Genomic DNA, 22,505 nt, shown 5'->3' on the forward strand with positions numbered 1-22,505 from the left:
AATTACTGCAAGAAAATTACAAACTATACGAGTTAATGAACTGTCTCGATGGATAGGATCTGATTTTAAGGTTCAGAAGAGGCCAGTTTAAGAAGATGAACGATATGAACATTCTGTAGGTACTTTAAGCTATTTCACGCTGTTTTCGAAATAATCTATAAACGGAAACTTATCGATACAAATCTACAGATAAAAGTAATTATCTGATATACAGGACAAATAGATGACCAATAAAACTGTGTTCAAATTTACTGAATACACGAAATTTCCTTTTTCCATTCCATAGAATTAACCTTCACCATAATTAATAATGGCTTAAAAGAACCACCAGGAACCTGGAAAAATGCAACAAAAGGGGATAGCGGGGATGGATGGGAAAATGGTGGCGAGGATGAGCGACTAGTGGAAGAATTTGGCGGTGGCCTTCACTCTGTCGGAGGGCGTGTGCTAATGTTAAACGTTACTTGGGCTTAATTTAATGTAGGACACGAAAAAAGGCTATTTTTATTTTAAATTTTGTTTTAATATTTAGTGGCTTAAGCACGCGACTTTTATCCCTGGGGTTATACGTAAAAACCGTGGCTATATGTGAAATTAACATTAATTAAGAAACTTTTAGTAAATAATTTGCTATTATTGTTAGTATCTACATAATAATGTATTTGCAACATATATGACTTTTTTTAATACAAAGATTCGCCATGTGAGTTATGTGCTGCGATATTGGGGGCTACGTGATTGTGAGGATGTTGAATTTGTTCAGCGCTGCGCATTCTTAAGTTCTCACGTCATCTCTACACGTATAGGATATATATATATATATATATATAGGATATATATTCAGTAACATATTTTCATAAGTATCGGATTGTTCTTATGTCTGATGTTAAAATAAAAACTATAAATAATAACGAAGAAGTATAATTAAAGCGTTTGAGCTCTGGCTTTTAAAACGTGACTGACGCATTTTTAGTAAAACTGACACAGAAATATTGCCCAATGCCTAAATATTTCCTTAATTCCAATACAAATAATTATATATTTTATATACATTGGCACATTATCTTCAACGTGGTTTTATGTGCTCTTATGTCTAAAAAAATTATACAGAAATAAATCGCTGGTCCAAAGTTATAAAACTAAAAGCGTATATAGACTAAACGGCTCACGGCTAAATATACATTTTATTAAAAATGTTTGCCAGACGCTTTTGACACTATCACTGTCAGAATTTCTACACGAAAAGGAATTAGTGTAACTTGCAAGAAAGTAATTTTCTAAGCAATCTAGTAATTGCGTGGCTCTCTGCATCTTCTACCGTGGAGAGTGTTCAGAGGAGTTGTTCGCTTTAAGCAGTTTCATTATTGGATATCGAGGCAGAATAGGAAATTCCACCCGTATCACCTCGTCGTCCGCCGTTCCACGACTGAGCGTTTTTCAAGGCAATTTTAGCCGCGCACCACCGCTATGTGGAACCAGCTGCCCACCGTTGTATTTATGAGCCAATTCGGCTTTAGGTCCTTCAAGAACCGTACCAGTTCTTAAGAGGCACTCGCGAGCCTTCCGTAAATGTAAGTGAGTCCATGGGTAGCGGTTTCACTTAACATCACCCGTTCGTGCAACTCAACTGAATTCTGACAATAACGAGAGTCTTTTACTATATGGCATAGTTTGTTTAGATAAATCGAACATACTAAACAATTGTTATAACGACATACATATTGTCGTGACAACAATACAAATGGACTTTCTTTCTATATATACAATTAACATTCGCTCGAACAGTGAAGGAAAAAGTCGAGGGTATGTGTCAGGCACAGGAGGCTGATTATCTACTTGCCTATTAGATTGAGAAATGATAAAACAGATAAACAAATCTGAGGTATAGACCTAAAAAGGTTGTAGCGCCATTGATTTATTTATGGTTTGGGCCTTGAAAAGATGCTTCTAATCCGCCCCTATTTCATGCCATTAACCTTTAAATTATCACTATTATTTACATAATGTTAATACTTCCAAGATACATGTATAAATATGTATAAACTGAATAAACATGTGATTTTGACGATAACCAAAATAAATTAACTGTTTATTAGTTAAACGGAATAGTTGGAAGCTTGCAATTATACGAATTAGATTTCAAATAACATTAAAATAAATATTTAAAAATAACAATAGTCCCTATTCTTTTGTCCACAACCGAAAAAATCTCAAAACAGTTACACGAATCAAATTGTTAATGCTCCAAAAGACAGTAATATTATGCCAGAATAACCTGCAATTTTCTACCAAAAAAAACTGCCTTCACTTGGCTTGGCACGTGTGTAACAAATTAAAATAATGATAAAGCCTTAAGTGGCTTAATATACAAATATATATCAAATGGGTGTAAGTTTTATTATCATACTCTTAGTCTCCGTTACACGTTTCCTGGAGTCCCTTCCAGCGGGTGGCTTCCTGTCCATCTTTTGACTGTACACTTGCAACATGCCGTGTCCATTTTAGGTGTAAGGCGTAGGCTAGCGTGTCAGTTTTCGCCTTGAAGTGGCCCCTTCATGTTTTGTGAATCATTTTGATTGTTAGGACCCTCCACTCCATTGCTATCTGTGCAATTGTCACCTTCAACTTCACTCTTTCAGTGAACGTACAGGTTTGGCTCCCGTAGACCAGGAATGGGTGAATCCTAGTATCCATAAGAGCCTTTTTTAATTCTGTTGTTTTACAAGTAAACTACATGCTTAGATTACTAATGCTTACGTAAAACCTCACAGAATCTGAGATCAACCACGAAAAGCATAAAAACATATATTAGAAACCTTCCTACCAGAAGTGTGTTCCATACCCCATTCAGGAGGTTACTGTTTGCAGCGACAGTAACGGAACCTTGGTCTTCAAAGCCCAGTGGTTTATTGTGAACTTACTTCAAAGCATGGAATATATTATATTTATATACAATAAATATAACTCGAACAAATATTAAATTTTCGTAAGGTGATAGAAAACATACAAACATGCCCTACATAATAATAGGAAAATTTTGATTTGGCTATTATTATGTAGCTTTCTATGAAATTGCTTACTTAACTTGTCAGATTGAGATCTCAGGTTCGAATTCCGAAAATTCAAATAAGCTATGAATGGATAGTTGCGGCGGTTGAATATACTGTGGTACCGATTTTTAACGCTTTGAAACCCAATACAAAACGATAGATATCTTTGCAGGACCTACTGAAAGTATCTCTTGAACCTCGAACCTTGAAACTCGTTTATAAATGTACTATTTATGTACACATAATAAAAACTTATTTAAATACTTTATATAATTCAAAACCTTCCCATAAATACTGTTTTATTTTACGTATTATAAAGGCAAAGTATTTTTTGTTACTAACAATATGTTTCAGCCTTGATCGCTATAGAAATACTTTAAATTCTAAACGTAAATTGTATTTATTTAACATACATAGAGGCCTTCATTGGTCAGGGCTGAGATAATGGTTACGGCAAAAAAATGTTGTCTCCCTTATCATTGTATGTGGGTAAAACCAAAGTCAAGAGTTAATTAATTAACAATTTTAAGAAGTACTGAAAAGGACATCACTGATTCGAATTAAATTATTTAAAAAAGAATTTAATTATAAACACTTTCTTCGCGCAACGCTTTTATCTTTCTCTTTTGAATGTATTTTGAATTCACTAACAAACTTAAACAACATCTTCAAACCAGTCTTATAGTGAAACGGAAAATAGTTTCATTATAAAATGTGTTATGTAGAAATTTTTGTCAAATACTGTTAACACTTAGTACTGTTAAGTTTAACTAAATTTCCTTTTTATTATGTATAATAAAGTTACTGCGTTCTTTTATTTTAATTCCAATATTGGCAGTGGCTTGGGTACACGCCTCGCATCCCTGACGTCGTAGGTTCGAATCGCGGCTGTACACCAATGAACTTTATTTTAACATTTACTCGTACGGTGAAAGAACCATCGTAAGGAAACCGGCAAATGGCTGATCACCTAAATGCCTGTTACGAAAAAACGTATCACGAAATAGATAAGAAATCAAAGGCCACCTAGAGGTGGTAGCTCCACCGTTTATTTCATTAATTTAACAAAATTTTGGCAGCTATATTGCTACCATCGAAAAAAGCAATGAGGATTGAATTTTTGTCCTTTGAATTATTTTTATGTATAGCTAACACTAACTTATTTAATTATAAAGTAAAATATCGTAGGTATATTTAACTATTAACAAAATAATTACATTGCATTCTCGTGAGAAATGCGTCAGTACCGCTAGGTCGGTTATATTTTTATTTTATTTTATTAAAGTATTCCTACAGCTACTCATTAAACAATATTCAAACAATTACATTATACAAAAAATATAACGTACAAATTCATACTAAATTCTAGATTATAAGTTCTAAGATTCATTGATCATTATAATAAATATTTAATATAAAGGAAGAATGACAAAGCCAGTATTAATAAAAGCTAAGAGAGTTTTTTTAAATATTTCTTTAGGCATTCTTTAGTCACTTTAATTATAGATATTTGCTGGTAATTTGTGTTATACTCTGAAGGTATACGATACATGGCTGAGTTTCGTGAATAGTTTTTACTAGACCGAGGAATCTGGAATAGTTGGGTTTGCCTTGTATTTATTGTATGATGAAGGGATGTGAAAAAGTAAACGCGATAATAAGTCAGGGCAGTCAATTAAACCGTTGCAAATAGCGTACAATGCACAAATTATTTAATGTACGAAATTCCGTGTACAGCGTCTACTGCAGTTCCGCAGGGCAGAGTACGGCAGACACATTTCTGCATTTTGTTAGTCTAAGCAATCATATAGTAAAATAATGAGAGACTGGAATCGTACCCAGCACGAATCACTAACCTCTGAGGAGAATTAAAAGACCAAAGATATTTTAGTTTTATTTTATGTAATTCTAAATTTAACATAGTGTATAAATGTTATCAACGTGAATTATTTTCAAATTCCGATGTTATCAACGTGAATTATTTTTAAAATTCCGATACAATAACCATTTTCTAATAACAATATTATTGTAGGTAAGGCAAAAAAAAAATCATATTTTAATACCACAAAATTTCACATTCAATAATACTTTTGACTAGTTTCGAGTACTAATTTAAATATTCATAAACGTACTATAAAGGGCCCAGACCATGTCATACCATGACATTGCTAGGACAATCTTTGACAAACCGATCAACACCGTAAAGCAACGTACTACATACGTACGAAACGTACACACGCACGTAAATATTCTTTCGATATTAAAAAGCTGTACACGACTCCCGTGTCTTATACGTTCATAGTACGAGAGGCTGTAAACACCTTTAACCATAAATTGCTATGGAATATTTTGTCTTTATCACACTCGTAAACATATGTACATAACAAAACGAAGCTAGTGCGTTTATGAATAAGTTATACTATACAATAAACAATATACTATATAATTTTCAGTTCAACTATTCTTATAATTATGTAATTAAGATTTGACCAGTAAAACGCGAATTTGTTACATTATATAATTGAATTTTCAAATAGAATTGCGAGTTGTGGCATTGTTTTATTATGTAATAGGAGGCTAACCTAATGTTGGGTAATACCGCCACACATGGACATTGCCAGAAAGCTCGCAAGGGCGTTGCCGGCCTTTAAATTTTTTGTAATATTAACGCGATGAACACAACACAATAATAAAGCGACTTTGAGGTGAAAATGGTCACGTGGTGATCACGTAATGTTTTACTAGGGCACAAAAAAACGTTACGAAAATCTCCAAAAATTGCGTTTGGAAATACTTGAGGATTCTATCAGTTCAAAAATAGACTGACAGTGGAAAAGAGTAAGCCCCCCCCAGAAACCTGGGAAGATGGAATAAAAGGAATAACGTGGAAGGATTGGAAAATGGTGACGAAGATGAAGGACAAGTGGAAGAGTTTGGAGCAGACCTTCACTCCGTAGGAGTTCGTGAACTAATCTTAAACATAATGATATGGACTTAATGTAATCCTGATTATGTAATATTTGAATAAAGGCAATTTTTATTTTTATTATATATGCTCCCAAAAGTATATAGAAAACTTATATAAAATTACTCCGATGATGACACGCCTTCACGTGATCATCAGTGTCAAATTACATCACCATAGAAATATCAACGTAAACATAACTATAAATCTAAAGTACCCAGCAAAGTGCTTGCAATCGATTTTCACAGATTAACTAAAAAAACTACATCTAGCTACCACTATCCGAAGATTTCCTTCTATCTTCTCTTTTACATCTAGTCTCTTCCTTTTTCTTCTTATCCTCTTTGAAATACCCTCCCGGTCCAGGAACTAACTTCGTTTTTGGTTCTTGACTTTTGGACGAGTCTGATGATGAAACGATACCTTGTAGACGGTGGGCGTTTGCCTGACTTAACCTGCAAAAGGTATATCATTAGACAATCACGAGCTGTAACACAGGCACATACAATCTACGCTTCTATTATTAGAGAAGAAATATTTTATTGCTTTTTGGTTTGCCCTTGCTGGCTTGATTCTTTCATCATTGGAATGCTATATCATGTATATGAATATAAAAAATTTAAAAAGTTAAATCTGTATGAAAGTAGGATATTAAAAAAATACCAATAAAACGCGTACGCCGCGGCAACTATTGACAATAGTAATGTAGATGTATTACAGATTTATGTATATGATGTCTAATTAAAAATTAGAAGGTGTTCGGCTACAAAACACGCTACGAACTAACTACGGTAGAACAGAGCATAGCAATTATTATTTTAGTATTTGTGGCGCATTAGAAAATTAAAAAATAAGGCACACAATGGAGGTGGGCCGGACTTGTAGCGGCGTCTACATGACGAGAGATGGTGACCACATGGGCGGGTCCACAGGGAAAAAGAAAGACCTGTAAAGGTAGACCTGTGGCTGGCTGTGAAGACGACATCATAAAAACAGCTGGTTCCAACCGGATCCAAGTAGCCCAATCTAGAGAGGACTGGCTATCTTTGGAGGAGGCCTTCGCCTACAGAGTTCTTACAGAATGAAGAATAATAGTGTTACGAGCTAGGGGATCGGATAGAAAATGCCGTGTATTTCTTCAAGGGTTTATTTCTTGAAAAATCAATGAGGATCAATCAATTAATTGCAGAGATGCACTAATTGCACGCAAAAACACAGTCACTAATTACTTCACTTATGCACACTTCACACAGTACTTTATCACTTTATTCGCACTTTATCGCTTCGGTGTTTCGCTCTTGTTATCGCATTCAAAACTAAGTGACTAGTCGCGTTTCGGCTCGCTTATATATCCCTGGGAATAATTCTTAACAATATTCGAGAACTTTCTAGGCGGGCTTGCTACTGAGTAGCGATTGCACAATTCTAGAACGTTCGCACTCTTTGTCTCTTTCGCACGTTGCTCCGTCCTTGTCGTACGGCGTTCTAGAGTGCTCGTCTAGTTTCGAGAAAGTTCTGATCTTCTCTCTCTCTCTCTCTCTCGTATCATTTCGTCCTTGTCTCACACCTAGAAAGTTCGGTCTAGAATATTCCTTCATCAAAGGGGTATAACTAGGCCTGAAATCGCCTGAAAACGGGTCTCCTGAAAACGCCTGAAAACGGGTCTCCTGAAAACTGCACCACTCGACTACACATGTTCTGAAACCGACTGAAAAAAGGTTTCAGCTTCCTGAAAACTAGGGTAACATTATGAAAATTACAATTTTCTAATATGTGATTGACCCTCTCCTGAAACGGTCAGAAATCATATTACAGCCTGCTGAAAAGTTCTCTAACTAGTGGAAAAATCTAGAAACATGCAGTCGACCCGTCTTCGTAACAATAGTTTAATAGTAAGGTTAAGGAAAAACTAACACAAGTAAATTTAGGATACAAACTTAATTACTAACAAAACTAATAATTGTATGTAAGTAAACTAACTTAATCTACCTTCTTGCGTTATAAGTAAGAATTAAAAGGCTTTTTTTACTAGCAGGAAATCAAACCAAACGTTCGTATAAAATTACAAAAACAACAATAAAATAGAAATTTTCTTTACATTTAAACATCTAGAGTTACAGTTTACATTTATTATAATTTTATTTAATATTTTTAATTATAGATAGTAATCTTTCATCAATATTAAATCATTTTATCAAACATTTGTAGTTGCGGCCATTAACTGCGCCACTATCACGATCGGGTTTTCGTCTGACAGTTATGTTAGATAACTTGACCCTGCTACTGAGTTTTAACTATGTTAAACGTTATCATACATTTTTATTGCAGCGCTGGCCTAGTAATGACTGTATGTACTAGGTACTTTTGGCTTATGTAACAATATGATAAAAGTGGTCATGAAGAAAATATATGTAATTTAAAATTTCTCATAATATTTACTCATTTTTAATATTAGTACACTTTAATTATATTTTTAAAATTTGATTAAATAATTTTTTTTCGCATTTGCTATATCTGCTTTCACTAAAGTATTAACTTTCACGAATACTAGAGGGCTAACTTGGTACATGTTATAATAATTGATACAACACTCGAAGTATCGAAAAAAAGTTTACGTATTTAAAAAAGTTAAATCAGTCTTTAACGTTCTGCTAAAATAAACTTCTCTTTCTGTCAAATTTCGTTCACGCTGCCAAAAAATAAGACTTGAACCTCGGCTTGAGCTTTCGCGGGGCGGTCAAACGCTGGAAGAGCAGGACTGAAGTGAGCAAAGTAAAGGTTTGTATTTCCCGATGAAGGCAGTGTTTATACTAGTCTGATTTTTGTCATTAGCTATTGTACACGTTGAGGCCTCTTACGGGGCCTTTTTTTGTCAGGAAGAGTTACTGATTTTTCAAAAATATATATTCTATTGTTGGCTGTTTTTTTTTGTATAATTAACTATAGGTACACGAAAACAAGGAGCTAAAAGCCCAAATAAGTTAGTTTATAATCGAATAAAAGTATCTTTTATTGGATTAAATACTAGGTCATACTTTGTTTTATAGAGCAGGGAACAAACGGATGGAGGCATACCTGATGTTAAGTGATATAGATATTGGACTACATTACACCTATATAAAAAAAAATTGGTTCGGAAATACTATATAAAACTGCCTTAAACAACGCTCAGGTGTGGAACGACGGAAGTTGAGATGATAGGGATGGTATTTTGTATTCTGTATGAAGCACAGCAAAAGCTTTCATATGTATGTATGCCTATTATAAAGGTAGGCTCATATTAAGGCGGAACGAAGTGCGCGAAGGAAATGCTTGAAAAATAAGAACTTAAATATATATATAGACAGTCAGAATTCGAAGGACTCACCTTACTTCCTCCACATCAGCCACCTTATCAATCAATGATCGTATGATCTCCTCCTTGTGTTGGAGAGCTAAGGAAGCCCTTTCCAGCGACCTCTTATATTCGGCCTGCGCGTGCGTCGCTCGCCGTTCTTGGTACACAATACGGCGTTCCAACTCTTCTAACGATGTGTAAGCACGAGATTTTACCACCTATAATTAAATATTTATTTATTTATTTCCTTATTTTTACAATAACTTAATACTAATACAATAGAAAACTAAACTAAAGACATAATATAAAAAAAAACAAGTAAAAACTTAAAATCTAAACCATTTTATAACAAATTATAATAATTCTTGTGAATTCAGCCAGTGTGCAAATAAAAACATCTGTCTCACAAGCAATAACATTTAGGGTGCGCAAGACACGCGTGAATGGTGCTTCTCTAAGTCCGTACGCGCCCGTAGGCGCGCCGTATATTTATATACGTAAGCCCCTCCATGGGGTATGGGACAGACACATAAAATGCAATGTGTAAATCATCGAGTATATTATATTTCAAGCGATTAGGACATTAAACAAAGTATGAAAGTACAACGCCAACTGCCGGGCTTATTTGTGAATCTAAACCATCCAGGGCTGCAACCAAACGCATACAAGAAAAACATTGAAATCGGTCCAGCCGTTTAAGAGGAGTTCAGTGAAACCCTTTTATCAAAACGATTTTATCTGAAGTATACATCTATCTCTTTTCATCACAGGCTTATCACAATTCGACAGAAAAAGACAAAATAATGCTTTAGAGTACGATTAGACAGTGATTATTTATGACTTGCATAAAGTATTATGTTGTTATTAGCTATGTTTTAGTATTAAAATATATAAAAAAAACATTGTAATTTTGTAATTATATTTCTTATAGATTATTATTTATTTGTGTTAACTGACGTTTAATTTATTATGTTAGTCTGTGGAAAGGACGATAGTTTTGTCTTGTCATTTCAATATTTGTTGCATGTTTTTTGACGGAACATTTTGAATGTAAAAGGAATTAGATTACATTAAAATAACAAACTGTAAATGTTGTTTCTAATAGGAATACATATTTCAGAAACACATCTGACTTTCATTCATCATATATGACACTTATACATTATAAAGTCCGTACTCTAAAGTTCTAATTTGCACAAATCAAAATCGACGCTAATTATTGACATATTATAGATTGTTTTTTAAAGATTGATATTGCCATAAAAAGGAAAAAAAACTAAATCTGCATTATCTTACCTTAATCTCGGTTTTAATCTTGTCAAGCGCTGCCAAAGCTTGTTTAAGCGGCTCGTTGTCGCGCCGCACCCTTTTCGCACGTACAGCGCGCGCACACGCCGAGCGCGCACGTTTGCGAAACACTAACGCCGCACGACGGTATAATCTTAAATCAATGTTAATAATCACTTGCTATATAAAAACGGAAAACGAATAAAATGCGTGTTGGAGTTGAGAATCGCACCCCAATGCGGGGGGGGGGGGGAGAGGACACAGAAAGCGTTCAACAATTTGTTTACCTCGGAAGCGTCGTGTCTGAAACTGGAGGTACAGAAGAGGACATCAGTTCGCGCATTGCCAAGGCCAGAGCAACCTTTGCACAACTTCGGCCTATATGGCAGTCACGGATGTTGACGCGTCGAATCAATGTTAAAATATTCGGATCCAACGTCAAATCCGTGCTGCTCTATGGGTGTGAAACGTGGAAGGTCACCAAACACATCTCGCACCGACTCCAAGTCTTCGTTAACCGCTGTCTTCGACGTATTCTGAACATCTACTGGCCTGAAAAGATCTCTAACGAGCAACTTTGGGAGCGCTGTCGAGAAACACCGATCAGCCAGCAGATCAAGCGACGCAAATGGAATTGGATAGGCCATACACTCCGAAGGGATCTCAATCATATTCCCAAGCAGGCGCTTGATTGGAATCCGAAAGGAAAGCGGAAGCGTGGCAGTCCCAAACAAACCTGGCGCCGAACAGTTGCGGACGAGGCAAAGAGAGCCGGAAAGACTTGGAGCGAGGTGAAACACGAGGCTCAGGACCGAACGCGATGGAGTATTTAAAGTACCCCATGACCCAGAAACTGTACTAAGATAACTCCATCCTTGAAAACCAATAAATTAATAAAGATGCGGAAATCAAGGTTACTATAAATATAATAATAAATAAATAAAATCACGTATACACATACATAACTTCAAAATTGAATTGTCTACAGTTCAACAGGAATAAACAAATTTAGTCATAACAATAGACTCACTTAACATTCTTCAGCGCAGCCTTTAACTCTTCTTGCACAGTATCAAGTTGCTGACAGACCTTGTCATGTCTGCAATTCATAGAAATAGATGTTGGTTTAATGACATCATGTCATCAATAAAAAACCTAAAAATAATGCTCATAAATGCTCTTCCTATCGAATGGGCAGCAAAAAATATCCCAATCGTTCTGATACCAGCTGATTGCACATCATTGACATGCTTTTTCGGGAAGCTAAATTGTCGTTAAATGGAGTGAAGCTAAATGTATTGATAATCCATGATTCATACTTATTACAATTAACCCCAATTTGTAAACAACAACAAGAACGAATTTCTTGGAAAGTTTGTATGAATGCCGACAATCCCGTTTATCCCCCAGTTTATCCCGGGCTAGGTTAATATAGAGACAAATGCTGTTTTTTTAGTTTTAAAAGTACTTAGTAATTACTCAATTGTTGTCGTTATTAAGAGTGGCTGTAATGCTATGTAGAGTGTATCATTGTATGGAAGACGAGCTAAACCAACAAAAGCCAATTGACTCCGACTCTTTAGGAGTTCGTCGTTAAATCGACGGAGTTTACACTATATTTGTATTTGTTACAACATGCATGTTTATTACACAGCATTCATAAAAAATAAGTCTTGGACAATTTTTTCGTCTCTTTCTATTAAACTGAATTAACCCTGTGATAAAAGAAGAGTACTTTAGTTAAAACGGTGCCTTTCAACATACTGTAACTGCCATTTGTGTTTTTATACAATCGTTTTCTTTAAGTGTAGGTATATACCTTCATTTACTAAAAGCCCAAATTAGTTAAATAATAATATTTTATTTGATTTATCTTCCAATCTACACTAGTGAACAAAATATGAAAAATGTTAAGAAAAACACTTTTTGAACGGATTGATTGATTGACCACGCACGCTGAAAAGCACGCGAAACGTCAGAAAATTTTTAGAGAATTAATAATAATACATAGCTTCAATCCGTTCAAAAAGTGTTTTCCTTAATGTGTAACACTTATGTCAACAAAAGACAATACTATGAAAAATGTTGTTTTATTGCGAAAAAATTACCTCTCATCCGCAAAGCACAAATCTTCTTGCATCTTCTTTATCTGTTCATTCTTCCTCTCTGTGTCCATGTTGTATTGGTGCTTTAACTCTTCTAGAAGCCTGTGAATATTGTGACCCAGACTTTAAAGTGAAATTTAACTTTTTTTTAACATCACTCGTTCTTACGTTGAAGTAAGCCCGGAATGTCTTAGAAATAAATTCAATAGAGTGTGCCTGGCGCAGAAAGCTTAAAATGATCGCAAAATAATATACCGGAGCAATGGCGCTACTGTCAGCTGTCAATGTCTGTCACAAAGCTCATAAATTAACAACGTCAAAGTCTAAACTATTTATTTTATACTCTAAGGGAATTAAAATTATATAATATATTATATTGAACATATAACCAACAATGGAATTCATAAAATTGTCAAAAACGTTAAAAATAAAAATAAATGTTTAGTATGGAATATACACTTATTCCACGTCATTAAATTTGAATCGGTAGCCTCCATACCTTATAGTATATATGTTAACCTCTTGTATATAGTATTATATATCTGTGTGTCTTGTCTTTATTGTGTCATCTTTGTTTTAGGTAACTCTGCTTCGATTAAATTAAATTTATCAAAACTGTTAGACCGTGTTAGACTTAGAACGCGACATTGGCGGAATTGTGATTTACACAGAAGTCGCCATTAATAAAATCAAGTGAAGTACGAAAGGAAAAATCAATAAATATTTAATAAATTTAATTAAGTAATACCTTATTGTGTTGTGTGACGGTGTGAAAATGAGGGTATGTACTTGGGTGTGTGTGTGTCATGATGCAGATAATTTAGCGGTATGGATATTGTTACTCCTAATAACTATATTCCGCGATAGCTAACGAGCCTTAAATATTGGTTATTGTCCGGGCTGATACAAAACTGAGTTTTTACATAATTGGTGTTGATGTAAGGAACGTGACACAAGTCTGGCAGGCAAGAATATGTAAGAGATTTTTTTTACTTTATGGCAATAAAAGGCTATTTTTCTGCATTTCATTTTATCTGCGATCATCATGTTGTATAATTATATTGTATTGTTATCGTCGAGTCATATCAGTAAAAAATATGTGTTCGTTATTTGCCAGTAATTACAGATAGCCTATAGTAATAGCAATTTCATTGCATTTAATTTGTTCGCTCCGAATAGCAAATAATTAAAATATCGGAAAATTTATGCATTTCACTCAAAATGCCAACAAAAATATTGAACGTTTTCTCAATATAGACAAGAATTTTATAGAAATTTATTTGATATTGTCTTTGGTTAACATAGCTTTTTCACATTGAACGAAAACAATTTTTTTCCGGATTTAAGATATTTGTATAACTATAAACTTATAATTTAAAATTTATTTTTTTCCGACGTTTCGCGTGCTTTACAGCGTGCCGAATTAGGTATTTACTTAGTATTGGGTTTTGTTAACATAGCTTTTACTCATTGAACGAAAACAATTTTTTTACCGGATTAAAGCTATTTGTATTATTAGAAACTTATAATTATTTACATAATTTTAAATTTAATTTTTTCCGACGTTACGCGTGCTTTACAGCGTGCCGAATTAGGTATTTACTTAGTATTGGGTTTTGTTAACATAGCTTTTACTCATTGAACGAAAACAATTTTTTTACCGGATTAAAGCTATTTGTATTATTAGAAACTTATAATTATTTACATAATTTTAAATTTAATTTTTTCCGACGTTTCGCGTGCTTTACAGCGTGCCGAATTAGGTATAACTTAGTATTGGGTTTTGTTAACATAGCTTTTACTCATTGAACGAAAACAATTTTTTAACCGGATTAAAGCTATTTGTATTATTAGAAACTTATAATTATTTACATAATTTTAAATTTAATTTTTTCCGACGTTTCGCGTGCTTTACAGCGTGCCGGATTAGGTATACCTTAGTGTTGTGTTTTGTTAACATAGCTTTTACACATTGAAAGAAAACATTTTTTTAACCGGATTAAAGCTATTTGTATTATTAGAAACTTATAATTATTTACATAATTTTAAATTTAATTTTTTCCGACGTTTCGCGTGCTTTACAGCGTGCCGAATTAGGTATTTACTTAGTATTGGGTTTTGTTAACATAGCTTTTACACATTGAACGAAAACAATTTTTTAACCGGATTAAAGCTATTTGTATTATTAGAAACTTATAATTATTTACATAATTTTAAATTTAATTTTTTCCGACGTTACGCGTGCTTTACAGCGTGCCAAATTAGGTATTTACTTAGTATTGGGTTTTGTTAACATAGCTTTTACTCATTGAACGAAAACAATTTTTTTACCGGATTAAACCTATTTGTATTATTAGAAACTTATAATTATTTACATAATTTTAAATTTATTTTTTTCCGACGTTTCGCGTGCTTTACAGCGTGCCGAATTAGGTATAGCTTAGTATTGGGTTTTGTTAACATAGCTTTTACACATTGAACGAAAACAATTTTTTAACCGGATTAAAGCTATTTGTATTATTATAAACATATAATTATTTGTGTGTTATAAAGTTAAGTGCGTGGTCACGATGACGCACGCTGAAAAGCACGTGAAACGTCGGAAAAAATTAAATTTAAAATTATGTAAATAATTATAAGTTTCTAATAATACAAATAGCTTTAATCCGGTAAAAAAATTGTTTTCTCTCAAATTTATTTGAGTTAAGCTGAAAGCTATGACTAAATTTGCCTATTGGGTTACCTCTTGCAATCCTCCAATCTCCTTTCGTGAACATCAGCAGGTACTGTTCTAGTTCTCAAGACGTCCATTTGGGCCATTTTCCCCGTAGAAGCCTCGAGTGCGGTTTTCACTGTGAAGTACTCACGATGTACCATCTCGTAGTCACGCATCATGGCCGCCACTGAAAGATTCTCAGGCTCAGATTTCTGTCTCATGATCATTTGTCAATCTAATAGGCTAGTAGGTGATCAGCCTCCCGAGCCTGACACAGGTCGACTGTTTGGGTCTAAGGCGAGCCGGTTTCCTCACGATGTTTTCCTTCACCGTTCGAGCGAATGATAAATGAGCACATAGAAAGAAAGTCCATAATTTTTTACCGACTTGAAAAAAAGGTGTGATCTGTATGTGTGTAATATAGAATATTTGCGTATAATGTAATTAGTACAAAATTTCGTAGGTTTCATAAAAGTGGGAGAAGTTGTTTTTAGGAAACAGCTTTAATCAAAATCTTTTTCAGTTGACAAGCATATTCTGAAATTTTTTTTTTCGAATTATCTATTGAAGTGAAACTTCTTTATCGGCGTTGTAGAAAAAATACCGTCACATTTTTCGGTTACGCGTCACATTTTCCGTTACGCGCCATCTTTTTCTTGTCCCTACCAAGGTTGATTCAAAGCCATTAATAACAAAAATATATAATAACGATAACAATGATCGTAATAATTCTATTACAATTAATGAAATTCTGTAATAATGTTAGTAGCAATAAGGTAAAATTAAATAATTGTATTATTTGTATTCTGATAATAAAAACCAAGTGCTAAACTTTATCTAATTTAACTTTATTTAACGAATTTCTGTAAAGTTGCATTGTAGATCATTATTCGAAAAATAAGGTCATAAAGAAGAAGAAGAAAAGAAGAAGAAGAAAAGAAGAAGGTCACTTCTTACGTGTGTACATTAGTACACGCATACATTTTTTTAAAGGCATTTGGCATTACATCATGTTGACTTTCTTAAAAATAAAATGGCGTTATAACCTTTTAGGTCTGGACCTCAGATTTCTGTATGTTTCTTATTGTCAGCCTTTTGTGCCAGACAAGCTCAGTCGACTTTCTGGGTGAGAAAATTCTCACGAAGTTCTTCTAAATATTTAAACTTAAATATACTCACTCTTATCTTCGTACAACTCGTATACTTCTTTCAACTTAGACTCCGCCCTATCAGCCCTCTCCAAAAGAGAAGCTCTCTCAATATCACCCGTCTCTTTCTCGACAACGAGTTTCTTATAGTTCTGTCTCACTCCCACCAATTCCGTTTCTAAATTAACGAGTCTCTCTAACAGAGATTTGTTCTCCGTGACTATTTCTTTTGATTTTTTATTGATACTTTCAAATTGCTTTTCGTAGTCCATTATTAAGTTTTCCTTTTCTTGCAAGTTTTCTTGATAAGCATCGAACAGCGGCGCTGAAAAAGACAACATTATTTTTTATTTTTCATCTCCTCTTAGCAACCAACTTTAACGATTAGACATTATTAATAGACAATAAATACATTAGACCTTATTCACAGACAATAAATACATTATACATTATTCACAGACTATAAATACATTAGACACTATTCACAGACTATAAATACATTAGACACTATTCATAGTCTATAAATACATAAGGCCTTATTCACAGACAATAAATACATTAGACATTATTCACAGACTATAAATACATTAGACACTATTCATAGTCTATAAATACATAAGGCCTTATTCACAGACAATAAATACATTAGACCTTATTCACAGACAATAAATACATTATACATTATTCACAGACTATAAATACATTAGACACTATTCATAGTCTATAAATACATAAGGCCTTATTCACAGACAATAAATACATTAGACCTTATTCACAGACAATAAATACATTATACATTATTCACAGACTATAAATACATTAGACACTATTCATAGTCTATAAATACATAATGCCGTATTCACAGACAATAAATACATTAGACACTATTCATAGTCTATAAATATATAAGGCCTTATACACAGACAATAAATACATTAGACCTTATTCACAGACTATAAATACATTAGACACTATTCATAGTCTATAAATACATTAGACACTATTCATAGTCTATAAATACATAAGGCCTTATTCACAGACAATAAATACATTAGACATTATTCATAGACTATAAAAACATTAGCCATTATTCATAGACTATAAATACATTGGACATTATTCAGAGCGATATAAAATAAAAATTTCATAACATACTGAGATTACAATAAAATTGTATGTAAAAATGTAATACAACTGTCATTTAAATAATCTACAATAATTTTAAGTTCATACCTAGTGCCTGTGCACTTAATAAACCTGAGATATCGACAAAACGACTCGTTGCACCATCCTCGGCTTTTGTTTGGATTATATCATTTTCTCCATCTACAATCAAATAAAAAACATTAGTACGATATGTTAAATAATAAAAATATTAGTTTAACTATGTATTCTAACCGACTTTTGACTATAGAAAGCCTACCTAAACCTAAATCTAGTAGTAAAAAAATGACCATGTTATGTATTTAACATACCTTGTTTCTGACCAAAATTAACTGTTAGAAGCGAATCAAAGCATTCATATTTCTCACTCTTGAAGTCTTTGCAATCCGTCTTACTTGTACGTAACTTCTCTTGGTACCGCGACAGTTGCACGTTCAATCTACAATGTACAAATTAAACTTGAAAAAGCTTTAAGCTTTTTAAACCTAAAGAAGTTCTCATTAAATAATCTGGCAATTGGCAAGTAATATAAAGGGTTGCAGAATCGTAAAACAAATGACATCACGTGAGTCTTTTCTTTCAATTATCAGATTGTGCGACTCGCACCACATAATTGTCAAATTATGAGACAGCTCGTCTCATACACAAAGTCCAAGACACAAATAATAACCATATATATCTTAATCTGACGCGCTTGAGTATTTCAAAATCGAGATTTTTTCTTCAAATTCTAATCAACTCATCAGAATATTCTACTCTTACGTACCTTTATCATGTAAATAATTAGATTAACATACATTTTTGAAAATCTATAACCATTTAAAAAAACACTTTTTAAACGGATTGACGCTATGTATTATTATTATAAACTTATAATTATTTACATAATTTTAAATTTTTTGACGTTTCGCGTGCTTTACAGCGTGCGTGGTCACGGTGACTGAACACAAAAGGTGTTGAATGTCAAAAGTATCACAGCTCTAGAGAAAGTTGTGTTATCTGTATTTATTTCCCCAGAGTTGATATCAAATCTATAACCACCTCACCTCACCCATGAAAAGGTATACATTATATAATTTTTTTTCTTATTATTATCTTGCAACCCACACAATAGGTCCCTATGACGTTCGAATAAATCGCATTTAGCATCGTTGGATCCCCTACTAGGTGTATCTAAAAAAGTTCACTCATCGCAGCTCATGCATACCCATTTTAGTGGGTGCTGTGCCGACCTTCGAGGGAGCTGTACTCTTTCTTAAACAAAATTGGAAGTCCCAGGCAAGGAAGGGGCAAACTGTGTCCATTCCACAGTTAGCCAATTTGCTAGTTCGTATAAAAAAATGTCTTGTGAAGCGGACCGTAGAAGTCTTCCAGCCATCGAGGTGATGCTGATGTGAACTTTAAAACTGTTAAACTTTGGGTAGTTTTACTATACAATAAATTGTTTAAGACCTTACCTATAGAGTACATCCTTCATTGCCTGCAAGTCTTTCTGAAGCCTTGTATTATGTTCTTTACTTTGGTTCAGAACAATCTGTCGACTACTGCAGCTCATACATACTTCAACTAAAGGTATCGCTTGGGGCTCTGTATCTAAACCATTTGATTTTAACAATTCAGTTAAATTCTCTTTATTGTTATCTTTCTATATAATAAATAAATATACGAAAAATAATTTTATTTCTTGAAAAAACAGAATCCTACTATAATTTTAAATCTTTCTCTATTCTTCATAATCAAAAGTATGTTAAATAAAACTAACATAATGTCTAAATATAAAACATGTATGTTTTTTTTCAGGAAATGGAACCAAAAACACTGCTATGATCTTTATAACTCAGTTCGAGCGAATGTTAAATGCGCACATGGAAAGAAAATCCATTGGTGCACAGCCGGGGATCTAACTTACGACCCCAGAGATGAGAGTCGCACGCTGAAGCCACTAGACCAACTATCTTAAAATATTATCCACTGAGCTATAAAAATCATAATGGTGTTTTTGGTTCCGCGCCATTTTTTTTTGTCATAAATTAAAGTATACAAAATATCCAAAATACACACAAAAACAGTACAAAAAAATATACAAAATATATACCTCTATCTGGCACCTGATATTGCTTCACTCTCTCTTCTAACTCCTTACATTTCTTTTCACACCTGCCACTCCTATCCTTCTCTTCTTTGATAACTCTTTTGCACTCCTCTATATATTTTACTAATTCTTCATTTTCTCCTTTTAATCTATCATTTTCATCTGCAAACAGTCTGTTGTAACTTAATATCGCTTTCAATTTTTCTTTCAGCTTTGATATTTGGGTGTCTTTTTCTGATATCTGAAAATACCAATCATACCATTAAAGACAGCTTCCTGCTTAGTCGTGCACAAAATTGTGAAATAATTTGGAGATTAGGATTCAACATCCTTTGAAAAAATTTGCAAGACGGAAGAACTTCATCGAAAAGTTATTTGTCAGTGATTTAAACACAAGAAAATAATTTCAATTATAAAGAGGATGTCATTTATAATTATACACACCAAAATTAAATTTTCCTCACACTTATCCATTAAAGCTGTAACCAGACCTTCATATTTCTTTGTGAGTTTTCTTTTGTGGTCCTTACTTGATTTATCTTTTGATCTTGGCGAAGAAACAGCAACTGCATGAAAGTTGCGTTTTCTTGGTGGTTTTAATGGCTTATCTGAAAATTTATTTTTATATTGAGGCCAAACAAAAGGTAAAAACGTGATAAAAAAAAAGAACACATGAGAGCCTTATTTAAAGGAGAGATAAGGTTATGAGACAGACTAGGAAATCTGTAAGTCTATAAAACATGCATAATTGAAGCAACTGGACGTTCATTAGATATCTTTCCTAAGCTTTATTATATAAAACTAAGTTTAAAAATATGCTACAAACTAATACTATAATGGATATGGGCTGGGGACTACTCTTATTACGTGGGTCTCAACTTCATGAAACAAATATGAACATACATAATATAACAGTTATATTTTTTATGTAAAAATCTTTGCATTATTGTAATAATTTTATTTATATACTTTATACTTAAGATAACTATACCATAAAATATTGGTAAATGTAACAGATGAGGGAAAATTGGAACAAACAAAAAAGTCTTGAATTGAGTGAGTTAAAACCACAAACTGCTAAAAAAAATAACTAAACAGGTTTCCTACCTTATCTATACATCAACAACTGGTGTGAATATTTTATTTTACCTATAACATCTCTAGGGTCTTCATACAGTGGATTAACATCTATGTGGGACTGTGTTTTCATCATAACAGCATTTAATATATCTTGCCGCATACTTTCTCTGTCTGCCGTTATATCAAAGTGACAACCACTTTCTGCAAAATTTCCACTGAATGTAAGCCTTTCTTTATCATTTTTACTAGTCCTTCTTGAATGTGGCTGTAAAAATAGTAACAAAAAGCACATCTTAATATATAATTGGTTAATTTACCTTACTGATTATATAAATCAATTATAAGATGATGATGTTAAACAATCTAATTCCTAAAAAGACAAAGTTAACAACTTATCTGCCTGTTGACAAATTTTAAAATACCTGTACACATATGTTCTGTCCTAAATAAACACTAATAGGGAATTTTAAGTATAGACAGTATTATTATAAAATTAATATAGAAAAGTATTTCATATAGTCTTCCTCGTTGTTGCAATTCTTGATTTAAACCAACCTGTACGGTTCGCTCACACTCAGCCATTATCAGCTTGTTGTATGTAATTTTGACTTCACCAAAGCCATGATATGGATAATACAACTTCCCATAATACGAAGACAAAGAATCAAAATGTAGGTCACGGAGTCAACACTTAGCAGATATTTAGGTCACAATAACTTTTCCGTGCAAATTTATTGATAAAACTTGCTGAAAACTTTAATTTGAACATGGTCCCACAGTTATGATTCCTATATCCATATAAGAATCAATTATTAGCCAATACCGATTCCAGAATAAAACATAGATGCTCTACTAAATATAAAAATCCAATGAACAATTTACAAAGTATATATGTTAACCTAGTTTCGCAAAAAAAAATTGAATAAAAACTTATAGAACTTACAACTGCTACTTTTCTATTATGACATTTTCGTTTATTCGTTACTATGGCAACCAGGGCTACCAGAAGAAAAAGATTGTTCCAAATGAAGGTAAAAGGTGTATTTTGTGTATTAGGAAATACTGTATTTTATTCAAGTTATATTTATATATATTTAATTTTCACTTTTTCAATGATATATGAAAAAATACGATTCTTAATGTGTCATGGTGAAAGGAAACTGATAATAATAGAATAACGTTTTTATTAGTAACTCTCATGATATCAATTAGGACTATATAGTATTGTCATATTATAAATAGAGGAGTCTTAAAATAATATAATTAATTACTTTTTTCTTTATCTATCAAAAAAGATTTTGGTGTCTAGTAACATATTGCTTAATTTCATAATAATATAAATGTTCTGTTATGTTGACATATGATTATTTCTATAACTTGAAAAACATCAATATATTAATACACAGGGTATTAATTCAACACCATAGACAGTCTGTTAAATGTGGCGGTGTCTATCACTAAACACTGCCACATCACCTATGGATTAGAGGAAAAGGTTAGATTCCCTAAACTAACAAAATAATTTGTCGATATCGGCAATACGCTTTAAATATGCGAGTGC

General features: G+C 33.1%; 1 protein-coding gene across 2 annotated transcripts; it reads right to left on the reverse strand.

The window, feature by feature from the left end:
• Positions 1-5,087: 5,087 nt before the first annotated feature.
• On the reverse strand, positions 5,088-21,884 carry LOC123714589 (protein Cep89 homolog). 2 transcript variants are annotated; one of them, XM_045668915.1, is made up of 14 exons: positions 21,500-21,884; positions 21,014-21,209; positions 20,309-20,472; positions 19,868-20,105; positions 19,230-19,365; positions 18,084-18,211; positions 17,842-17,934; positions 16,640-16,933; positions 15,488-15,647; positions 12,748-12,846; positions 11,670-11,738; positions 10,649-10,793; positions 9,383-9,570; positions 5,088-6,470 (listed from the first exon to the last, which is right to left on the reverse strand). In XM_045668915.1, the coding sequence occupies exons 1-14, from the start codon at positions 21,524-21,526 to the stop codon at positions 6,284-6,286; spliced, it is 2,124 nt and encodes a 707-aa protein (XP_045524871.1). In that variant the 5' UTR covers positions 21,527-21,884; the 3' UTR covers positions 5,088-6,283. The 2 variants fall into 2 exon arrangements, with proteins under 2 accessions (XP_045524871.1, XP_045524872.1); XM_045668916.1 differs by lacking the exon at positions 21,500-21,884 and having other exon boundaries at positions 20,972-21,099.
• Between the last annotated feature and the right edge of the window lie 621 nt (positions 21,885-22,505).

The sequence above is a fragment of the Pieris brassicae genome, chromosome 9 (genome assembly GCF_905147105.1).
Source record: "Pieris brassicae chromosome 9, ilPieBrab1.1, whole genome shotgun sequence".
In the NCBI taxonomy this organism is placed as follows: domain Eukaryota; kingdom Metazoa; phylum Arthropoda; class Insecta; order Lepidoptera; family Pieridae; genus Pieris; species Pieris brassicae.

Coding starts and splice junctions, on each gene's coding strand:
- LOC123714589 (XM_045668915.1), bottom strand. CDS start 21,526: ATGGCTGAGTGTGAGCGAACCGTACAG. Junction 16,934..17,841: donor ATTAAGTGCACAGGCACTAG/GTATGAACTTAA, acceptor TGTCTTTTTCAG/CGCCGCTGTTCGATGCTTAT. Junction 15,648..16,639: donor CGAGTTGTACGAAGATAAGA/GTGAGTATATTT, acceptor AGAATCTTTCAG/TGGCGGCCATGATGCGTGAC.